Source organism: Streptopelia decaocto, assembly GCF_964273445.1.
Source record: "Streptopelia decaocto genome assembly, chromosome: 1".
Classification (NCBI taxonomy): domain Eukaryota; kingdom Metazoa; phylum Chordata; class Aves; order Columbiformes; family Columbidae; genus Streptopelia; species Streptopelia decaocto.
Window position 1 is genome coordinate 7,023,150 of NC_138663.1, and position 19,629 is coordinate 7,042,778.

The window sequence follows — 19,629 nt, forward strand, 5'->3', positions numbered from 1 at the left end:
GTTAAACACAAATATCTGTACTGTGTAGAGCAACGACTCCAAATGAAAATGTGTTCTCTGTATCAAAGAGAGATCTATTAAAGAATACATTAACCAAAGGCCAAGTGTCTTTATTCATAATGAAACTGATAGAAAAAAAATTCATCAATCAAATGAAGGAAGCACAGTAAGATCAAATGGCTGAGGTTGGGGGTGTGTTGAGGGAAGGCCGCAGCCATGCCCTTCTCCATTTCACAGCTTGTTAATAATATTAATTGTATTACTTGGAGTTTTCTGGATGTTTATTAGAGTGGAGTTGAGTTTGGAAGAAAGAGGAGGAAGGTTGTGAGGCTGACACAGAAATGTGGGAATATAGGGGTCAGTGAAGAAGAAACAGTAAGGTCTGTAATAGTAAAATGAACATTTTTAACCTTGCCACCTTTCATGGTTGGAGATGCTGAAGTGTTCTGTAAGATCTCTGTATGTGGCCTGGATGGAGAAGGCAACAGGAGATCAGCATGCAGCACACCTGCAGGAAACAGAGCAGATTGTTCTACAGGTTACAAGACAGCTCTTTACTCTTACAAGTCTCAACTGACCTCTTTATCTCATGCTGTGTTATTATTTGCACGTATTAATAGATTTTTAAGGTCAGTGGGGAATACGATGAACATCTTTTCTGAACTCTTGCAAAAGCAGCCAAAGGATTCAACCCCATAACTCCTGCCAATAGTCTTTGGTTGAGCAACAGCCTCTTTAAGAAAGTTGTCAGCTTATTCCAATGACTGATGTTAGAGAAGAAAAGGTTCCTTTGAGTAGACAAAACCTTGTCTGTCATGTTCTGATGTTTATTCAGGGTAGAACATTATGAGGGAATGATCAGTGCAGCTGATAAAAAGTAGCTCTGTGCTTCACCAATTATTGTATATTCAACCAATATTCATCAGGCTGCAGCTCCAGTCTGCTGAATCTCTCCCCCTAGCTTCAGTATCAGCTAACTCAATGCTGTCCCAGGAACATATTGAGTCTCTGACATATACAGGTCTTAAGAAGGCAAAGACAAAATTCCCACTATAAGGAGAAAAATAATACACCAAATATTATGGACACAGAGCGTGCCATATAGAGTGACACCAGAAACCCAAGTCTTTTGCACATTTTTGCGTGGTTTTGCTTTTCCTCACTGTTGCGCCAAGTGCTGGTGCACAAAGAGGGCAATTCCTAGTGGCACTACGGCTCCGTACATCAAGCTGTCTCTGGAGACAGATGCCTACTTCTTATTAAGCAGCACTGTGAAGTGATTTGATTCAGAGCAGCAATGCTCTGGTGTGGAGGATGGAGAGAGTTGTGAAATGTTCTCTTTTAATTTGTTTAGTGGCAGGGGAACCTGGTAAAAACCAATTTATAAATTCAGTAGGTATCCAATCTATTTTTGTCAGCTGGACAGCTAAAACCCATAAATATAGAATAACACTATTTCAACAGTGAATTACACTTCCTTTGCCATTACTCTGAGCAGTTGTGGAGCCCAAGAGCTTTGCTGACACAAGAGAGTTATACAGGTTCACCCAAAGTAGTGCAGTCATCTACTGCTACCACAAGACGTGATTTTTTTTTTCCCTCTGGTTCAATATATGTTACAATTTCTTAGTTGAAAGAAACTAGAAAAGGGCAAAGGGCAGGAGAAGCATAGTCCTTGTCTTTAGGTGGATTTAAAAGTATTCTGGGACCACATGAGGTAAAAACTTTCAGCTGGCTTAAGCCTCAATACGTGTCTTGTAGGAGCTTTTAACTTCCGTTTCATCTCCCTTTAAGTTTTTTAGGGACAAGGGACTTTGCTTCATCTGCTGGTTTTATCCAGCATTTTGTGAGAAATTTTCACCTCTCTTAGTATCTTGGACCTTTTATGGCGCCTTTATGATAGTATTTTAGCTCATCACTGTCTTAATCATCATTTCATACATTCAGGTCTTAGTCAAAGAGAAGGAAATAACCAGTGTGGAGTCTCTCAGAAAGCCTCACCCAGCAAGGTGCTGGATCTGTCCTTTACAAGTGCCCTAATGAAAGGAGCTCCCTTCATTTCGCTTCGCCCCGCGTCCAACAAGATAATGGAACCCACACAATTTGTTCGGCTTCTTTCTCCTCAAAGAAATAATAAGCCAAAGAAGAAAAGGCCTTGTCCCAGTGGACCTGTGAGACAGATCACTGCTAAGCAGAAGAAATAGCCACAACAATGGAACACTGATTTCTGAGGTGCTTCAGTGCTCCAACTAGTATTCTACATTGATTACATGCCAAGTCTTTATTTAGGCAAACTAGATAATCTGCATTGCAACTTCAAATGGGAGAATCATTGAGGCACCAGCTCTGTGTTTGTTTGGTGAAACAGAGAAACTTCCTATGAATAGAAGAAGCAAGAGGTGCTGACCTCAGGTACTGGCCATCCCTGAAGCATGTGTTTGAGCAGTGAGACTAAGATAAGAGCTACCACTATGCGCTCTGTGGGCTGTGCTAGAGGGAAAGATTTAATCAGGTTTTTCTGCCTTCTCCGACAGATGTGTTGACAATCCATAAGCATATGGCTCTCATTTGCAGGAGTTATTTGTCCCCAAGAGCTTCAATGTAATTTTTCAGGCAGTATCCTAGCCCCCGTTTCTCTCATTTCTTAAATATGTGTGTCTCCTCAAGAGAAAAGAGTAATAACCCTCTGAAACAGAAATGAATGGAATTGAGCCCAGTAAAAACCAATTAGACCCTTCAGATTTGAGGTTTATATACCTCATTTAAATGATCTGCTAATGAACATGAGCAGAAACACAGAGCAGTGTTGGTCACGGGGAATTCACTGACATTCATTCATTTTGATTTTTTCCTTTCTTCTCTGTTGGTGCTCACATTATCTGACGAAAGTGGGTTTTTACTTGGTTTTTTTGATTACTTTTTTTTTTTTAACCAAAAGACATTATTGACTTCTTATTGCTTTATGGAGAGACACTGAATAATCAAAGCTGCTTCTATCTGCAACATGTAAAATTATTCAAGTTAACACTGCAGGTGCTAGGGAAGTGAGGATAAGGAATGTCTCACAGAGTCTGCAAATCTCTCCTCACCCACACCAGGCGAGTCTTCTGTACTTTGAAGCCCCATGAGTGCGAAGGCTTGTTTTTGGTGGGTCTTAAGCTTGCAAAGGTGGGTTATTTGTAGGTTGGGGTTTTGAGGTTTACCCATGGAGTGAAAAAGATGCCTCTTACTTTCCTCACTGGATCCTACCACCTGTAGAGACTTCACTTATTTTGAGCATTCACTGAGTAATCTGATGTGTTTGACAGCTCAAAAGAGCACAGAGATAAAAGCAAACTTAACTGTTTCACAACTAGATAATGAATGGGAGCTAAAAAGCATGGTGCAGGCATGATGTTCCTTTGGTAAATCATCAGCAAAACTCTAAATGTTCACTTTTCAGAAGATAATGCAACTTTTTAAAGGAAAAGAAAGTCTTTATGATTGATGCATTAAAGTAAGGCTCAAGAGACAAGCTAAAAACTTAATTGTTCCTGCAGCTTTTATGAGTGTGATTCATCTGGCATAACTTTATCTACCTCTAAGTCAAGCATTTAATCTACACTAGTTATTCAGGGCCCTTCTATGAGAGAGACACACATTTCTAGTTCAGCCAACTTATCCTAAATGATAGCTCTTTCTAAGGTGCTTTATTACGTTCCTATGACAAGAAAGTAAGCGTGTAGTTTAGATGGATTAATCTCATCCACCTTAATCATTCCCTTGGCATTGTAGCAGCATTTTCTCCACCTAAACCTCAGCTTCCCCTCTTGCAGAGCTTTTGGGGGTGCATATAGTATAATTTATGGGGTGCATATACATGACTAGTTATATACAAAGGGCAGGCTAAAAGCCTGCAAGAAAATGGATAGTAGTTACATTTTGTACTGGGCTGGCCATTGTTCCTTTCATAAACTTTAAGGCTTTAAATGATGTTCATAAGGTGTCCTAGAGCACAGCCATAATGGCATAGTGTCTCACTTAGAATAAGTAGAATTTCTCTTAGAATACTTGGGGCCCAGAACAGAAGGCTCTTGAATGACAAAATTACTATGAGTATTTCTATTTTTTTTTTCAATGATGGAGTTTAAAATGTGGCAAAACCTCAATAGCCTGATTAGCTGATTAGCCTGGAATGCTAGGTTGATTGACAAACTTCTGAGAACGTGATTGATCCCATGCTTACTGTTTCTGAATTGTTTGCGAATAATAGCACTATGCTAAATTTTGTGATCCAGCTTTGCAGCTCAAGGCTTATCAACATGTTCCATGAACAAACATGCTATTATTATCTTGATCAAGGTTAGTCTACTGGTCTCGTTTTCTTTTTCTTTCAAGTAGCCCTGTTGTTGAGCTCAGCATTATTATAAGCTGGTTTGTGATCAACTAAAAAAAGCAAAATATGACCTTAATTTTGCCGTGCTTTTTCTTTTCCTTTCAGTGGCTGCATCAACTGCTAATTCCACAGCTGGTGCGGCCATGAATTCTTTGACTTCTCTGGGTACTCTCCAAGGACTGGCTGGAGCCACTGTTGGACTGAATAATATTAATGCACTAGCAGGTACCGTAAACAGTGAGTATTTATTGCTGTGGTGGACAGCCTTCCCCAATTATCATGACACAAAAAACTACCAATCGTAAAGTGATTATTATTATTATTATTTTTAATCTGTATACAAAATCAGGGGGTCAAGTTGATCTAGTTCCATTTATGGTACATATGCAGTTCTGGAGTCACATAGTCAACTGCAAAGTGAAGTCCCTTGGGTCCCTGCACAGACTCCTTTTCTTGCAGGGTGTATGAAAGGTAAAAGAAATATCATCAGGGATTTGGGTTATCTCGGTTATAGGAGAGGCTCCTTTTTTATTTAGGGAGTCTGACAACAGGTGTATCATCCCAGTGTACAAAGTCTCACTCAGAAATGCAGTGATAAGAAAAATGTTTACCACGGAGGCAATCCTTTAAAAATGTCTATTGGAATTATCAAATTGACGTGAGAGCAACATACTTTGAAAATGAAGGCAAGTCTTTGGCTTTCAATTGGCAAGTATAAGAGAATCATGCAGTCAGTCACCTGTAATTTCAGAGCATGCACATCTATCCTGTGACATCTGAAACAAGCCCTAGCATCTCCAGCTAGGTAGATGCCAAGAGTTTTTAGAACATTCTTCCTTTTTTTTAGCCTTGGTCAAGATTTTCCTGAAGAAGAAGGATTTTTTCTTTATTGTTTCTGCTATGATGACTTCACCTTTGCCTGCAATAGAAGAGATTTGTCCAGATGCATTTTCCCTCTCCTTTTTTTTTAGCTGCTGTTGCTCCTTGCATTTCCTTTTATAATGCAAGGAATCTGGTCATTGCCAGTCCATGACCCATCATAATGTACCCCCAGGAATGGATGTCCTCCTCAGTATCTCTTGCTCACTTTGATGCTCTGCATGATGTCCTTTTTGTCAGTGTTATTTGGCTGCTCACCCAATTCTTTTGTTCTGTGATCTCTGGTTGTCATTGTTGGGAGTTGGGAAGGAAGGGGGCTAATGGATGTCCATGTAGCAGTGTTGGGTGGTTGCATGGGGTCTTGTATAAAACAGGTCTTGCTTCTGGCAAGGACGTGTGTATTTCGTAGTAAATAGGACTCAAGAACAACTTAGGAGAAGTAAGTATTAGGTCCTAAAATGGCCAATGTTTGTTTCCTTTCTTATTATTACATTAGTATTAAAGCAAGCCACTGAAAATGGCATGCATGAAAAGCTAATTTATTTCCTCTCATGAGCTCTCTTAGTAGGAGAGCTACCCTGTCATAGCTAAGAAATCATTAAATACCCTTTCCCAACAAACACTTGTTGTGCTTTACTTGGTGTACAAGAGGTCACAATAATCAAGAGCAGAGTATGGCATCCCACTCCTTCCCTCCCACAAGTACTACAGAAGCACTCCAAGATAATGTCCCCTTCAGTAAGACTGGGTAAGAATGAGTCACCTATAAGCTCTTGACTTTGTGTGGGAGCCATTGCACTCTTTTTGACACTTTTTGCTAGGTCATAACCAAATAGTTTACATTTTCTCAGCAAGTATTTCAAGGTGATGTGTGTGCAAACTTATCTGCGTGTGTCACTTGAAGTATTAATGACGTATACACAACCTAGTGCCAAATTTCAGCTTATTTTAAGCCGCCATTGCTTCAATGGACTTACACCAAGAGTGGCTTCAGTCCCAAATTTTCTTCATGGATGTTTTTATGGACACAGAGATTGTAGGTGACTAGAAGATCTGTATGTTTATAGCACTTACAAAATGTATGTGGATATGTCTGTCTATGTATATACATATGTGAGAGAGATCTAAAGAGAGGAAACTGCTTCCCCACAACACAATGTTGTGGCACGGTTTTTCTCAAAAAGTTGACACTGATTATCAATTCTGGGTACTTGTGATGCTAATGGTAGCAAAGCATTGTTCAAATTAAAACAACCTCCCCTGTCTATGTTAATGACAAGCTAGTGCTTTTCTTAGTGACCATGTCTGATCCAGTCATTCACACTCAAAACTGCCTAGGAGTTTGCCTTTGGAAAACTTCATGATCAATGAAACTGATGTTTCACACTATACCATGGTCATAGCACTTTAGTATAAATGTTCAAGCATCATTTGGTCATGGAGGGTGCTGGAGTAATTGTGCAGAGAAGTTGGAATTGAGTGACACGCTTCTAACTGGGGAATTAACAAGAGCGATCCAAAGCACAAGTCAAGAGTTTAACCCAAAAATTAATCAGCAGGTGGCACTGGGCTTGGGCATTGATTCACACAGAGGTGTCAGAGGATGTGCCCTTCTGTTGAAGCCATGTCCTGCTCTGTATGTGAGAACCACAAGGAGAATGTCTTCCAGGCTGAGCTCACTAGTAAACTTGTATTTGTTTTCTGAATCCTGGCTGGGTCCATGAAAAAGAAGCTGGGCTGTGGAGACTGATAGTGTTCTCATTGTAGAGAGAAGCATTGTAGAAAGGTGTCTGGACGCCTTAAAAATTAAAGAAAGTGAAATATGGTAAGTTTAACTGTCTCCAAGGGTTTGGCAACAGTTGTCCATACATACAGAGATTCACCCAGTCTTCCCTCAGTTGTGCTTGAAGCTTCTAAAACCTTAAATGACAAAACCTTAGAATGTCTCCTTTGGTCGAGTACATTTAAATAATGCAACTAACAAAAAGAATTATGAATAATGAGGAAAAATTGATAAAGAGAGGAAGAGATTATTTTGAATTAAGAAAGGACACCATGGATTCACGATATTGGACAGCTATGACACAATATTTGTGTGTGAACCCAAGGCAGTCACTTAGCCTTTCTGCCCCCATATTTACATCTGTAAAATGGAGATAAAACTATTCATGACAGATTTGAAGGTGCTTGGAAAACACTTCGAGAGACCTTTGGACCTGCCAAGCATTGTCACTTCTGTATGATGTAGAGTAACTCAAAAAAGTAGAAGGCCATAGATGAGAGACTGCAAAAGGTTATTTCACAGAGTGAGGAAGGGACCACAGTTCAATATCAGACTGAAGTGCATTGGTAGAGATAATAAAGAGATGGCAGAGATGTGTAACTGCACCTGGACCTTGCAGATTTCATAAAAGAGTATAAAGGAAGAATAGAAAAAAAAATGCTGAAAGCTTTCTGCAGATGTTTTGCTCAGGAGGGCAGTGTATTTAGACACGTGTGCTAGCAGCAGCAGTGCCCTTCCCAGGAGCAGCATGGTGAGCCGGGGCTGTCTGGCTGTTTGCTAATCTGAAATCTTTTGGTAGGAAGGGGCTATTGATTCTAAGTGAAAGAAGGGGGAGGATGCTGCCCACTGCAACACAAAGCGTGTTTATCTAATAGCCTGATGACTCACAAAAGATAACATGTTATCCTAATGCTTCCTCTATTATCAAGTTATTTCTACACTATAATAAAAGGAGAGATACAAGCTGCTTTATCAGGAGTGTTTAACCAGTGCTGTGTGTACACCCATGCAAGCAATGACACAAACCTAAGTACAAAAACAGCAGAGCAGGTTAAGGTCAGGCTCATGATGAAATTAGTAGCAGTACTATTTGAATCTTCATTTTCCTGTCTTTTAGATATAGGATGCTTCACAAGCTGTCTTGCTTTGCAAGTTTTTGTTTTATAAGTGGAGCCATTATACAACAAACATCTAGCTCTTTTTTACTCAGATTTTTGTTCAAAGCAGTGGCAGCCAGTACCTCCTATCAGGATATGGTGATGCTCTGAAGTGGAGGGGAAAGAGAAATCTTCAAAGTGCAAGACATTTTATTAAGGAAAGGCTAAGAATATCACATCCCTGTCAAGTGTTTAGTCACACAAATTGTAGTAATATCAAAAGGTATAATTTATGCAGTACAATTCTCTTAATTGGCACAGACTCTGGTGGAGCCAAAAAGGTGCCACTTGAGCAATTGTCCTGATTATCAGAGACTCATAGGAATACACTTTTCAAATCTACATAAGAGATGGAACAAAACTAGTAGGTCAGCATCTTTATCCTCCCCTGTCAATGCAGGATGATTCCCTGCAGTATTCTTTCTATCTCTAAATTACTCACGTGATGAGGTTTATGCCACTTCCTTGAAGATTGTTTCCCAGTCTATTAATAACAGATTTCATTGTTAATTCACTATAAAGTGTCATCTGCTTAATTTCCTCACTTTTCTCCAATTTACATATCACCCCTTGTTATTGCTCTGAAATTAAGCCCTTTGTTTCTCTTCAACATTCATATCTTTTGAGTCTTAATACGGCTTGACCAGCCACCTCTTCACCCATCATTTTGCCAACCTAAACACTAGACAGTCAATGTCTAAAAACTGGTCATCGGTGGTTCTGGATGTCCCATTTTTCTGGTGACTGGTCTACTGTACGTTGAGGGGTCTGATTAAGCCTTTTTAAGTTGTTTGTGAGCTGTTCGCCTTAAAACTGGGGAGCACAGGATAGCTGGCTTTGCAGAAAATGTGGCTTAACTTTCAGTCCTGATGGGAACTTACTGCTGTGGTTGACACAAGTCAGAGGTGTTGGCAAAGAGCAGGGCTCTGAACTCTGCCACCCCTTCGGCTGCCAAAGACATTGTAGTTCTAACAGGAAAAAAGTGGTTTTCTGGAATTTCTGAAAAAAATACGTGTTGACATTGTTAAGTTTAACATGGCACTTTTAGGAGCCATTATGATGAATAGCAGGAAAAGAGAGGGGCTGTAGCCCAGGAGTTTGTCCACCATAGAGTCAGAGTAGTAAAACTGCTTTTGCAGACCACACTGTTTGCATGGATGAGGGATGCCATTTTCTGCACAGCTAGCAATCCAGTCTGAAATTTCCTCTTTGGCAGTCGTCCCAGTTAAATTAATGTTATCTATCAGCATGTAGAATCACTTTAAAGAAAAAAAAAAAATGAAACAGCTCTGCTTCCAGTGAGGAGAAAGACATTGCTAGAACTGAATGCATTTGTTTCTTTGTGAAAGATGCCTGGTCCCGATGAAGGACTTTTAGTCACTCCAGATGCAATGCTTTTCATCTCTTCTGGGGTAACTGGAGGAGGTGGGTGGAAGTGCAGAGCATCGCAGTCCATTGTCCTACCACAGAACTAAAGGATGAAGGCCATAATTGTACGGAGGGTTGCTTCAAAATGCTGTTAATCAGGGTTCTGTGCTAACTCTATATTAGCAAAATCCTCCTGATGTAGTCATGACTTGGTGTAGTCATGACGTGGTGTAGTCATGACCCTGGTCAGAAAGAGTTGGTTTCCTCTCAGACTGCTTTTTCCCATTTTCCAAGTGACCACTTATTAAGGATGCAGGTCGAATGTGTTCCACTCTCTCAGGTTCAGATACCCTCAGCAGCAGCACGAGAGTCAAGGAGGGTGTGCAGAGAGGCTTTCGGGAGCACCGAGCTGTGGTACTTGCCAGTAGCAGGCTGCATGCGAGTCCGTCTGACTGTGCAACCCTTGTGCTAAAAGTGATCCTGGCGCCAAAGTCGTGTTTCTTTGTTTTCAGTCCCATTTGGTGAAGTGCCGAGCTGCATGCACCGCCGTCGTTGTCAGTGTCATATAATACCAACGCCTTTCGGAAAGCACTAATGAACAAGTGCAATTTCTTTTCTCTATTGTTGGGTTTTTTGTAAAGTTGCTCAAATGCTCTCAGGTATGGCGGCCCTGAACGGAGGACTCGGCGCAACAGGCTTGACGAACGGTACGGCCGGCACCATGGACGCGCTCACCCAGGCCTACTCAGGAATCCAGCAGTACGCGGCCGCCGCGCTGCCCACCCTGTACAGCCAGAGCTTGTTGCAGCAGCAAAGCGCCGCGGGCAGCCAGAAGGAAGGTAAGCACCGAGCAGACGAAGAGAAAGCAGTGTCATGGCTTTGTTTCTTCACAGAGGCTTAACAAAGGACCTCGAATAGCCTAATCTTTTTTTTTTTTTCCTCAGTTTTCTGCTATTTAGTATTGTTACTTTTTTTTTTAACCTCTAAAGTAATTAATTTTTTAACCATCTGTCCTTTAAGTTATACTTTACTGACCAGTGAAGTTCTTGAGTGTTGTGTACAGTTTTGGGCATAGAATCATAGAATGTCATGAGTTGGAAGGGATCCACAGGGATCATCGAGTCTAACACAGTATAAAAGGGATATAAAGATACTGGAGAGTGTCCAGAAGAGGGCTACAAAGTTGGTGAAGGGTTTGGAAGGGATGCTGTATGAGGAGCAGCTAAAGACATGGTTTGTTCAGCCTGGAGGAGACTGAGGGGAGACCTCATGGCGGCTCCAGCTTCATCACAAGGGAGGAGGAGGGGCAAGGCTGACGTCTTCTCTTTGGTGACCAATGACAGAACCCGAGGGAATGGCAGGAAGATGTGCCGGGGAGGTTTAGGTTGGACATCAGGAGAAGGTTCTTCACCCAGAGGGTGCTGGACACTAGAACAGGCTCCCCAGGGAGGTGTCACGGCCCCAGGCCTGACAGTGTTCAAGAAGAGACTGGACAACACCCTCAGACACATGGTGTGAACTGTGGGGTTGTCCTGTGCAGGGACAGGAGTTGGACTCGATGATCCTTGTGGGTCCCTTCCAACTCAGGACATTCTATGATTCTACGATTCCATGATCATCCTTTCTTATATAAGAGCATTTACTACCTACCGCGTAACAAGGCACAGGTAACAAAAACCATCCTGTTATGGGTGCCATTCTCTCTTCTGGTTTTCATTATCTGTGATAATGGAGTTAATCTGATTAGGTTTAAGGTTTTGAGTTAATGACAAAATCCGTTCTTGCTTTGAGTGGTTCTTTGTTTAATTGTGGGTCTTGTGAGGAAGTAACTAAGTGAATGATTGCCCCCTCTCCCTGCGCCAACAGCAAATAAACCTCAGGAAGCAACTGCTAAGAATAAATGAATACTAATTACAAGATGTTTAGGAAAATGAGGTTACCCTTTTCCCCTCTTCCATTCCCCTGCACACTTCCCAGGCTTTTTTTTCTTTTTTCTGTTTTTGTTGCTTTCTCTTTTCTCATCCTAATTTCTCGCTAATTCCAGAAGGACAGGAAAGTATCACATGCTTTCTGAGATTGTATCTATGTTGTCACTACTGTTTTTGCCAGGCCTAAGCTTTAGAAATAAACCTAGGAGAATATCCTCAGGAGACATTTTTTTATCCTCTTTTAGAACAGTTTCTTGTAATGTCTTCCTAGGAAGGCAAATTGGGCATTCCCCAATGGCTAGCTATTGTAGAGGAACACTGGAGTTAAAATATATATTTTCTCTGAATTCTTTACTTCATTTACTGCTAATAGCATGGATTATTTAAAATGAAATGGGTTTTTTTTTCCTCTTTTTTGTGTGCGTTCTCTGCTTTTATCTCGCACACTTTTGTCAGTGACAACAGACTATTTAACATGAGAAAGAAATTGTTTATTTGGTGTCATTGTAAGATACATAGTGGAGGACGGTTTGATTTTTTTTCTAACAATTTTAATTTGTTTCTGTTTATGAACATTCATATCAAGTGTAGGCTTACTATGTATTTTTATGAACTGGCAGTGTCCCTTTTAAAATGTAGCCTTTTTTGTTGTATGTTTTGTTTCTGTTAGTAAGGGGTTAAGTTTGAGTAAATTCCATCACCGAGTACTGACAACTATGTTTTGACTCTTAACATGATTTCTGATGGAATGCTGAAGAGTCTGGAGTGGTTGAGGATAAGAAAATACCAGAGAAAAAAAGCTATCTAAATATTAAATGTTGAAGTACAGTGAACTGACTCATGAATATGCTCTAAACTATTGTTCAATAAGTTTTTTCTTGCTATTTTTAAAAATATTATTTTCTGGAAAGGATAGTTTCCTTGGGGTAAGAAGGAATATGTTCCAGGTGGCCAATTTTTTTCCCTTTTATTTTTTTTCACCCCCCAAAAAAATGTTTCTTTTTAAAAACATTTTCTTTTCTAATCCAATTATCCTCTCCTTTGGGGCAAACATTGCAACATTTTCCTTCAGGCTGAGAGCAAGCAGCCAGCCTGGTTCTTCAATATGAGAGGTGAGGCTTCGTGGCTGTGCGGAACGTACTCCATAAATCTGATGTGCACTTTTCTCTTCCTCTAGAGAAAACCTCTGAGGCACATTTAGATTCCAAGGGAATACTCAGATAGGTTACTCCAGATGTGTTTTTATCAGGAATGTTTGTTCCTTTTTTGTACCCCTAATGCTACTGCTGTCTGCATGGGAAGGGCACATGTCTGGCTCTGTCATAGATCATATTCTTTCTGGCATCCATTGCTCATTTCCAGTATGTTATTATAAAGGAGAACTTGAACTGGGGAGAAACATAACCTACTAGTGCTAGGAGGAGTGTTTAAACCAACAGCACTAATAATGTGTATCTCAGATTTTGGCTGTAAGAAAAATATTCAGAGCACCTTTGAGTTTGCACCTTCCTTTGCAAACTCAGCTTTGTCTGAAGACACTTTTGTTTCAACCAAGTACTTCATTTTGAACTTTTTTAAAAGACCGACTTTATACAAAGTTTATTCCAGGAGACAGGGCTTCTTATGTGGAATTTGTATTTAAAAAGAAGAAAAAAAGGGGGGGTGGCTGTCATTTTGAAATGAACCAGTATAAATTCAGTTCTGAGTATCTTTCTCCCTCTGACTTCACTGATTTCCAAGTCACAAGGTTTGCTTTCTCTTATCCTTTTTGTTCCCATCTCCATTTATTTCCTGCCCTCTGAGTTTAAATATGTGATACTCAAATCTGAGCTCAGCTCATTGCATTTCCATAAGTTCCCACAACTAGAATTAAACTGACAAACCCATACAGGTGTTTGAGGCAGCAGAGGACTCCTTGTGCAGTTTTTGGGGTATTGTGAGAGAGCAATACATTGTGTACCTGTTTTCCTAACCCTAATTATACTGAAAGACATATAAATTGAAGAAACAGGCTGCAGTTTAACTTCTTAGAGTTACCAGGTAAACACTTTTCAAGATAGGATGCTCTAAAGAGCTGCATTTCAGCTCTGTTCATTTGATGATCCACTTGCGTTTGTTCCTTCGAAGTCGGAAAGTGAAATGCTTTCTGACGACCACCTTCCGTAAGTATTATGGAAATATATATTAAATAAAACACTTGTAATAGCTGTTTTCCTACTTTTTTTTTTTTAATTATTATTATTTTCCTAAAGGTCCAGAAGGGGCAAACCTCTTTATTTACCACCTCCCCCAGGAGTTTGGAGACCAGGACATTCTGCAGATGTTCATGCCTTTTGGAAATGTTATCTCTGCTAAAGTCTTCATTGACAAACAGACCAATCTGAGCAAGTGCTTTGGTATGTCAAATTTAATAAATCGAATAGTAAAAACCACATGCACTGTACTGAAAAGGGGCCAGGAAAGGAAATTAACAGCAATGTGAGAAATGTCATACTGGAATCTCATTCCAAAAATAATGGACTCTTAATCCTCAAATGAGCAGGAAGATGCACAGACAAACTAGTTCTAACTAAGAATTGGATATGAAAAAACAATAATAATCTTCCAGTCTGACATCTCACATGAATGTGTCAAGTACATGAAACTAATTACACCGTATGTGGGGGAATGTCATTTACTATACTATTAAACTGCCTTATTATGGATACATAATTACTCTCTATTGTATAGCTGAGGCACTTTAAAATGCTCTATGTTTAACCCATTACTTCTACATTACAGGAATTTCTTTCTTCTGAATTAAGTACAAGATTTTGCAATTAGTGGTTGAATGGTGTGTACATGTATTTCAGAATGCTTTACAGACATTTGATGTATGGATATGCAGCTCCAGCTTTTGTGGGTGGGCTCCAGTGCGCTATGGAATGTGCCATCTCCCCTTACCTCAGGGCAGGGATGAAGGGAGCCTCACAAGATCAGTGTCACATTTCCCAGAGAACACTTTGACCTGCCAGAAAATGAGATCACAACAGAGGAGACGATGATGTGTTGGCATAAAATAAGTTCTAGGGTTGATTAAGTGGGCTGATGTCTTTTGAATAGCATAGATGCACCAGCTCAGTGCTTTGATGGAGTGGAATACACAATGTCAGCGAGTGGCAATCTGTTAGAACATCGGTCTAATAATCGTGGTCCTATGCAAGACACAGGGAGGGTCTAAGAGGAGGAAAGAATCTCTTAAAGATAAGTTTTATAAGGTTCGACCTAAAATATTTGAGCTTCCACAAAGTGACAATTTTTTCCAAATTGAAGGAACACAGCTGTTTGTATGATGAGAGTAACCAGTCCAGACAACCCTCTAGTTTCCAAAACCCTTTTGTACTGACAGTCTTACCCTTTGCCCAGCTCCATCCCTTAATGCTGAAGTGTCCCCATTTGAAGCGTCCCCATTAACCATGATACATATTTCTTAGCTTGCATAGCATTACTTTTTTCAAAAATCTAGGTTTTGTTAAAACGTGTTTGTCAAGGGATTTGTGTCCACCAGGGCCATTCAAGGGCCCCACAGCTCTTGGGCTTTAACCCATCTTGAAAGGGTTTGAATTTATCTAAACAGATAGGATCCAAACATGAGGTGGATACGTCAAGTTACTCAGAAAAACCTAATGCACTGGAATTCAAGCCTTGCCACAATCTGAGTGTTTTTCACCTGAAAACAAGCCTTTAGTACACTTGGAAAGTTAGTTCAGAGAAAGGATGTGACATTCTTTCTTCATTTTTCCTTAGTCTTTCAGTTCATTTTTGAAGCATTCACCTCTTTAAGCTTTACAAAAAATTGTTCATGTGTGGACTAATATACTCCATCATGTTTTTGCGATGGGATAAAACAGTCCATGAGGCTGTAGCAAATTTGAAAAGTGGAATTGAAAGGGACTCCCTAGATCTGGAAGTAGTTCAGTTAGTACATTGGGGTGACAAAATTGTTGTTGAGGTCTCCAGGAATCTTGATGAAATGTCAAATCAAGCTACATCAATCGAAATGCAGCCATTGTGGTGACTGCTGAAAGAATGTAAATTACTTTGAGCAGGCAGATAAGTTCCTCAGCTTCCTTTCCACACTTGCTTTTTGTGGGTTTCCTTTTACTCTTTGATTACCTACTTACACATTTATCTGGATTCATAGGACACAATTACCTAATGCAGGGTGATGCACTGAGGTTACCTTGTTTGAGGGAAATGGAGGAGTCAACACCCAACAGATGGAGGAGCCCTCAGTCCTTTTGGCATTAGTCAGCCTTCACTAATATTTCAGTTTCTCATTCTTCCTCCCCAGATATTCTGCTTTAAAACCAAAAAGTACTGCAGTGGCAGAGGAAGTTGAGATTTTCTGATTCAGTAGGTGACCACCTGTGTGATGCTGCTAATTACAGGCACAGCCAGAATTAATCGTGCTAGTTTAACATACTAGTGTATGTACCTCCTCAGCTTTATTAGCAAGAATCTGCTATTTGTTGGTTTGGTCCCATATTTATGTTTTAAGAAGCTTCGTTTTTTCTTTGTCCTCCTACCCAAACACTAGGACAATAGTGCATTTGAAGAACTCATTTCTTTCCTGTATTGTTAATGGTTATTGCTCTTGGTACAGTTTGGGTTTTTGCTGGTTGGCTGGTTTGTTTGGGTTTTTTTTCCATAACAATAATAATAATGATGGCAATGATGTTTTGCATGTGCTTGGTGCTTTCTACTCTGGAGTTTCCAGGAAGTCAAATTACAGATGAGGACAGGTCTCCAGAAAGGTGAAAATGTTGCCCAAGACTGTCCACTGGAAGAACTGGGAAGGGAAGGCACATTCTTAGTGAGTCACAGGGTAGCAATATACAGTGATGAACTTTTATGTGACACTGCTTCTCAAAATGAAAAATTGCTTTTCTTTGCAGAAAATGGACTTGGGCATTATTTGCTTTTTTGTCCACCTCGAAAGAATGCTCAAAAGATTAAATGGTGATGAGGGTGACAAGACAGTCTGTTTATGCCTGGAGGTGCCCTTCCATGAGCTCTCATGAGCTCTAGTTGATTCAGGAGACTCTTCATTCACCCTTCAAGCTTATCTCTCACCTTTCATAAATCTTAGAATAACAGAAATGAGAGATGTAAAAGCAAGGCAGGGGAGGGGGAACCCAATGATATCACTGCATAAATGCAGTCTGCCTCATAGCAAAACTGTTACTTGAATGATTAAAAATATTTATCTTGATTATAGAGATACCCAGAGTTTTAAAACAAAAATCAGAATCGTCATGATGGGGTCTTTGGAAATTCAGACAAAAAATGAGGATTGGGTGCAATCAGAAAGGGATAAATAAAGGGAGAGCCTGCCAGATTCCTCTGTAAGCTTTATAAATGAAGGTTCTTGATAAGGGAGAAGATGAAAGTGTAGCAGGCTAATGTAGATATAGCATTCTGTGTAAAGAGACAAATTGTGAATAGAATAACAACTGAATGATAAAGGCTGATGCCACCGATGCAGCAGTGAAGTTGTATGTTTGAATCTGTGGCTGAGTCAAGGAAGCTAATAAAGAGACATACAATGAGGTGACTTGTCTCACCCCCCTGCAAAATAATCATAACCTGATTTAATTGTTCTTTTGTCATCAATGGAAGTATCTAAACTGGAGACATGAATGGTGGGTGGAAAAGCCACCTCTGGGCACACTTGCTTCTTTTCATTCACCATTTGCGGATGCCATCTAAGTGACTAGTTTAGATGAGTTGCCTAACTTTCAGGTGGCTAAAACTAGCAAAGAGAAGGAACTAAGGTGATGAGAAGTTCATAGCAGAAGACAGTTCTGAATGCACTTAAGAGAACAAAGTAAAGGTCAGGAAAGCTGTAGAGGAAAATGCTGAATTGTCAAGGTTGGTAAGAGCAGCTACATCTCAGTTGTGGAGCACCTGCCTGGAAGGTGCTACAGCTGCCTTCCAACTCATCATAGATCTCTTTTCTATCCATGAGGTGATCCTAGAGATCAAGGCTGAGATCTGTGAGCTGATGGGAGAATATAGGAGTGCAGTGCTAAGCCAGTGACTGGAATCGTGTAAACAGATAAGATCTCCTAGAAAAAAATAGGGGAAAGTTAGAGAGTGATGAAGCAACTTGGGATGTATCAGTAATATTACAAGAAAATGATCTAGTGGAGAAAGTGAGGAAGTGACAAGAGTTACTAAAACCGAGGAAGGTATGGAGGAATATTTATTATCCCTTAAGGAGGTAACAAATAATCAATTGCTGAGCAACATGAACAGAGCATATCGTCTGGCCAGGAGAAGGTCTGCAGAGATTTAAGCGAGAGGTGGTTTTGCGCAGAAGGAACAGAAGTGAGCCTGTGTCATCAGAGAAGAGTCTTAACTTAAATAGTTTGGTGAAGCTGATTTAAGGTGAAACCATAGGGATGGTCTATGGAATGGAGCAGCTGGACAAGGACCAGATGACTTAATAAGAGGGGTTTTTTTCTTTACAATGGGGAAAGGGTATCATTCTGGCGCTGAAGATGGAAAAGGGCAGCAGTGCAAGGTAAGCAAGAGCCATGAAAGAACAGGTTAAAACGTGGTAAAAAGAGGTTATGAATCAGAAAAATACACAGGCACTAAGCACAAATGAAGAAAGCTGGTAGAAGAGAGGCACCCAGAAGCCTGTGTGTTAGGACTGAAAAACAAAGTGTGTGGGATCTATGCTTTAACAGAGGGAAGGGGTACATATTGAGGCAAATTCAAGTGGAAAGAAGAGGGAGCATTTCAAAGCAGACACATAATAGTAGGCTGAGTACAGTAGTAATTAGGCAGAGCTGTAGGAAGCAGAGGCAGTTAGGAAAGCTTTGCAATTACAAGTGGGAGGCCAAGATATGAAAATGAATTTTGAGCTTCCAGAATCAGGGAGATTTGAGTCCATTATGAACAGAGCATTTTTAGTCTCCCGGGGAAAAGAAAGCTGAGCCAGGCCCAGACATTCTGAATCACCCGAGCAAGTATTATCCCCCTAGTTAGTGCTTGCAACCAAGGAGCAGAAGATCTGGAGTTCTCATCAAGCACTGCCTTTGTCTTTACAATGCTGCTTAATTTCGATGCTTGCATACCCCTTCGGGGACCAAGAGGCTGAATTAATTAACATTTAATGTACCTTGAGAGCTTGAACTGGAAGGAGCTGTAAAAATACAAAATATTAATATTGTAACTGTCCTGGGCTAAGCCCAAGGAGGTGAGTGTTTCAAAGCACACAGGACCAGTGCACGTGAACTCATCTTCAGGTGTGCACATGTTTATAGGCATCTAAGATTGGGGTTTGTTTTCATAACCAGACTTTCTGTTTCAGCATCACACCTGCAGACTGGCCTAATAATACTTCCTGATAGACTGGGAGGTATTTAGATGTTACATTGAAAAGTGTCACACTAATAAATACCTTCAGTCTATAAGGTAGGTAGATAAACAACAAATTGGAAACTGCACCAAAACTGAGCAACTGCATCGCATGTAGTAAAGGAATATTATGAAGGTAAAGGGGAAGGCAAAGGAAAAGGGTGAGGAAATGGGATGTGAAGTGTAATCAAAGAACTAATTGAAAGTAAATGTTTCAAATAAATGATAATAAGAAAATCCTAACAAAATGCCTTCTGACATTTGTTCTAACCTATAGTTCGCTTTCTCTCCCGCCTCCATTCTGTGTCTCGTAGGTTTTGTTAGCTATGACAATCCAGTCTCTGCACAAGCTGCTATCCAGGCTATGAACGGCTTTCAGATTGGCATGAAACGCTTGAAGGTTCAGCTGAAACGCTCCAAAAATGACAGCAAACCTTACTGATCTTAACCCCAGATGCTTACTGCTCTTATTTTAGCTTTCTTAGGGTAAGTCCCATGAGCAAACCTGTCCTCTGCAGGGGGGTTAAGAGAGAACATATAGCCAACCTTCACCAAGAGACAGTTATTTTTACAGTTACCACTTCCATTTCCCCACTTGTCCTTATTGCACTTGGCTCCCATTTCCTTGCCAAGTAATTCCTGAGTTGTGTTACTGTATTTTGTTTTGCAGCATAATTTATCTCCTTTTTTACAACAAAAAAAAATAAACGTCTTGAAATTCAAAGCAAC

The 19,629-nt window shown here is 40.3% G+C and overlaps 1 protein-coding gene across 9 annotated transcripts in view; it reads left to right on the forward strand.

Annotated features, from left to right (window-relative positions):
• The window catches only part of CELF2 (CUGBP Elav-like family member 2), a 380,150-nt gene that overhangs the window by 352,495 nt on the left and 8,026 nt on the right, over positions 1 to 19,629 (forward strand). For 7 of the 9 annotated variants that reach the window (XM_082046820.1, XM_082046822.1, XM_082046825.1 and 4 more), the window contains 4 exons: positions 4,481 to 4,612; positions 10,222 to 10,401; positions 13,743 to 13,886; positions 19,215 to 19,386. In XM_082046820.1, coding sequence (XP_081902946.1) covers positions 4,481 to 4,612; positions 10,222 to 10,401; positions 13,743 to 13,886; positions 19,215 to 19,342 — 584 coding nt within the window. In that variant the 3' untranslated portion in view covers positions 19,343 to 19,386. The remainder of the gene's footprint in view (positions 1 to 4,480; positions 4,613 to 10,221; positions 10,402 to 13,742; positions 13,887 to 19,214; positions 19,387 to 19,629) is intronic. The other 2 variants (XM_082046821.1, XM_082046823.1) reach the window with 1 other exon arrangement.